At 65.1% G+C, this 2,730-nt stretch overlaps 1 protein-coding gene across 1 annotated transcript; it reads right to left on the bottom strand.

Annotated features, from left to right (window-relative positions):
- Nucleotides 1–36: 36 nt before the first annotated feature.
- On the bottom strand, nt 37–2,523 carry MNEG_5527 (mechanosensitive ion channel; the record flags this gene model as incomplete). Its single annotated transcript, XM_014046000.1, has 6 exons — nt 37–78; nt 179–436; nt 779–862; nt 1,335–1,397; nt 1,723–1,882; nt 2,273–2,523. 6 exons carry the CDS (start codon nt 2,521–2,523, stop codon nt 37–39), a joined length of 858 nt encoding a protein of 285 aa, XP_013901454.1.
- Nucleotides 2,524–2,730: the final 207 nt, after the last annotated feature.

The raw sequence follows: 2,730 nt of genomic DNA, 5'->3' as shown, positions 1-2,730 counted from the left end.
CCCCACAACTGCCCCAAGCCTGCAGCTGAGAACATGTCATGCAGCGCCGTATGCATTGGCAATCGCCTCCGTGCCCGCCTTGATCCGCCGCGCCCCCCCCACACACACATTCACAAACACATACACATACATATATACACGCCCGCACACACAAACGCTCACGCACACACTCTCTCACCGAAAGCAGCAGCTCCACCCCTGCCTCTGTCAGCCGCCCAAACGCCACCTTTCCCGTCCCCGCCTCCATCACCCCCGCCCGCTCGGCCGCCGCCAGCCGCGAGAGCGCCTCTTCCCGCAGATCCGACAGGCTGGCCACAGACTGGCCGCCCCCCAGGCGCAGGCGCAGGCGCAGGGGCTGGCGGAGGATCGTGCCCAGCTGGCTGGGCAGCGAGGCGACGACGCGCGACTTGTTGAAAATCACCATGTCTGTCACGCTCTGGCGTTTGAATTCGCAGGGGACGGGGAGGTGGGAGGGGGGGCGGAGGTTTGGTCGGCGCTTTGGAGGGGGCCGAGGGGTGTCTAGTGGGGATCAAGTGAGGTGCCGATGCGCCAGCGCCAGGGGGGGCCGGCGTCGACGGCAAGCCGCAGGCCCGAGCGCGCATCCCTCAAACGCGGCGCGCCGCGCGCCTCAAGAGTAGCGCGCATGCAGCCGCTTGCGCAAGCGGCAGGCGGGGCGGCATGCGCGCAGGGCCTCACGGCCACCGCGCGAGGCCGCCCCATCAGAACAGGCCGCCACGTCACCCTGTTTCCCCTCATCCTGCCCGGCGTCACCGCCGACCTTGTTTGGCAGGCTGATGACGACGCCGTCCTCGTCACGCAGGATCGTGCGCATGGGGGTGACCTGCAGGACCGTCCCTGACACCTGGTGACGTCAGCGGGTGAGTCAGCAGTGACCAGAGATCGGTCAGGACGGGATTGTTGGTGTGTGCGTGAGACTGGGTGCGGGGGGACGCATTGTGGAGAGCAGGTACTGAGCGGAGGACGGGGCTGGGGCGATGCATGGGTGGGGGCAGCGGCTGTTTTGCATTGAAAGAAGGGGCACCAACCAAGGAGAGGACAATTCGGAGGTTGCCCGAGCACAGCTTGCGTGCGTGCGATGCCACGCAGTGAGTGCGTGATGTGGGTGACGTGCGCACTGCTGATGTCAGAGCCACCCACGGTCGCCAGGATTCACGCATGACCGCATGCATGCACCGACACATGATCCGCACACAGCAACTCGTATGCACTGACTCAGAGCGTCGTGTGTAACCAGTGACCGCACTGACTAAGAGTATCACGTGTAACCGGCGACTGCAGTGACACAGAGCGTCGCGTGTGACCAGCAACCTCACCTCGTTCTTGTTGGCCATCATTAGGGTCACGCTGTCACCCGGGGCAAACGTGTTGGAAAAAAACTGGGGACAGGGGAGGGGGCGTTTGAGGCCGTCACGCGCGGGTAATTGGGTGCGCACCGGTCAGCGCCGAGGCGCACGGGCCGCGCGCCGCATGCCGTGCGGCGCAGGCCTTGCGTGAAAGACGCGTTGACCCGTAGTGAGCGCCGAGCGCGGCGGAGGGGTGCCCCTCAACGCCCCCATGCGTCTGCAGCGCCGGGCTGGCGGCTTGCAACGGTCCCGACCCAGCAATCCCGGAGCAGCGGCCGCCATCTGCGCGCACAGCACGGCCCCTACAACTTGTGGTTCTTGCCGGCGACGCCGACGCCGGCGCCAGCGAGACACTCACGATCGATACGCCGGTGACGGCGTTGGACAGCAGCTGCTGGGAAGCCAGGCCCAGGATGAGGGTGGAGGCGCTGCCCACTGTCAGCAGGGGCACCACGTTGACCCCCAGCAGGTGCAGCACCAGGGTGGCACCCGCTGCGATGATTACCCAGTCGAAGAGACTGGGGGCAGGAGGGGCGGTTAGGCGGGAATGGGCAGAGGTTTTCAGGCTTATCAGTTTGTTAATTACTGGATTTGTTGGCCAAATAGTTGGTTGGTTGATTGGTTGGTTGATTGATTGGCATTTTTGAGTGATTGGTTGGTTTAAGACTTTGTGTGTGGTGCTCTATTGTTCAGCTGAGGGCCATGGCCGCCCTGTCACCGCAGGCCGCAGCAAACCAGCAGCCCCCTCCTTCCGCCGCCAACTCCCTATGGCCCCCGCAGCCCTCTGCCCACGCTTTGCCGGCTCGGCACCTTCCCAGCCCTCCCCTGTCCCACCCTGCAAAGCAACAGGAAGGCAGGTCCGTTCTGACTGCTCACTGCCGTTGCGCCCCCCCCCCGCTTCATCTCACGTGCTCAGGGGCAGCACAGCCTTCTGCATCTCCCGCCGCGCCCGCGCCTCCTCCGCCCTGCTGAGGAATTTGTCCTCCTCCTCCTCGTCGCTCCGCGTCACCGCGTGGGCGCTGCTGGTGACCCAGGACTTCACGGCGAGAGCTTTGAGCTCGATGAGCCCCCAGGTGGCAAAGGCGACAGCCACGGCGCCGTAGGCGTGGAATATCACCTTATCAACGGCCACAAACGCCGCACAGGCGGCGTCCACCATGGGGTCTGTTTTGAGAGGTGGTGTGTGAGGCGTTGTTGGAGGCGTCCGTGGGCGAAGGAGTGTTTGTATGCGGGCGTGGGCGGAGAGGTGGGGTGCGCGAGTGTGGAGGGGGGGCGCGTGCACGCGTGCACAAGTGCATCCTGCATGCGTGTCCTTTGCGTGCGGATGCAGAGTGGGCATCCCGGGTTTGTGCAGGCCGGTTGCAGC

This window comes from Monoraphidium neglectum, assembly GCF_000611645.1.
Source record: "Monoraphidium neglectum strain SAG 48.87 unplaced genomic scaffold scaffold00832, whole genome shotgun sequence".
Taxonomy (NCBI): domain Eukaryota; kingdom Viridiplantae; phylum Chlorophyta; class Chlorophyceae; order Sphaeropleales; family Selenastraceae; genus Monoraphidium; species Monoraphidium neglectum.
The sequence above is the reverse complement of the archived record's forward strand: the minus strand, read 5'-3'. Positions and strand labels throughout refer to the sequence as shown.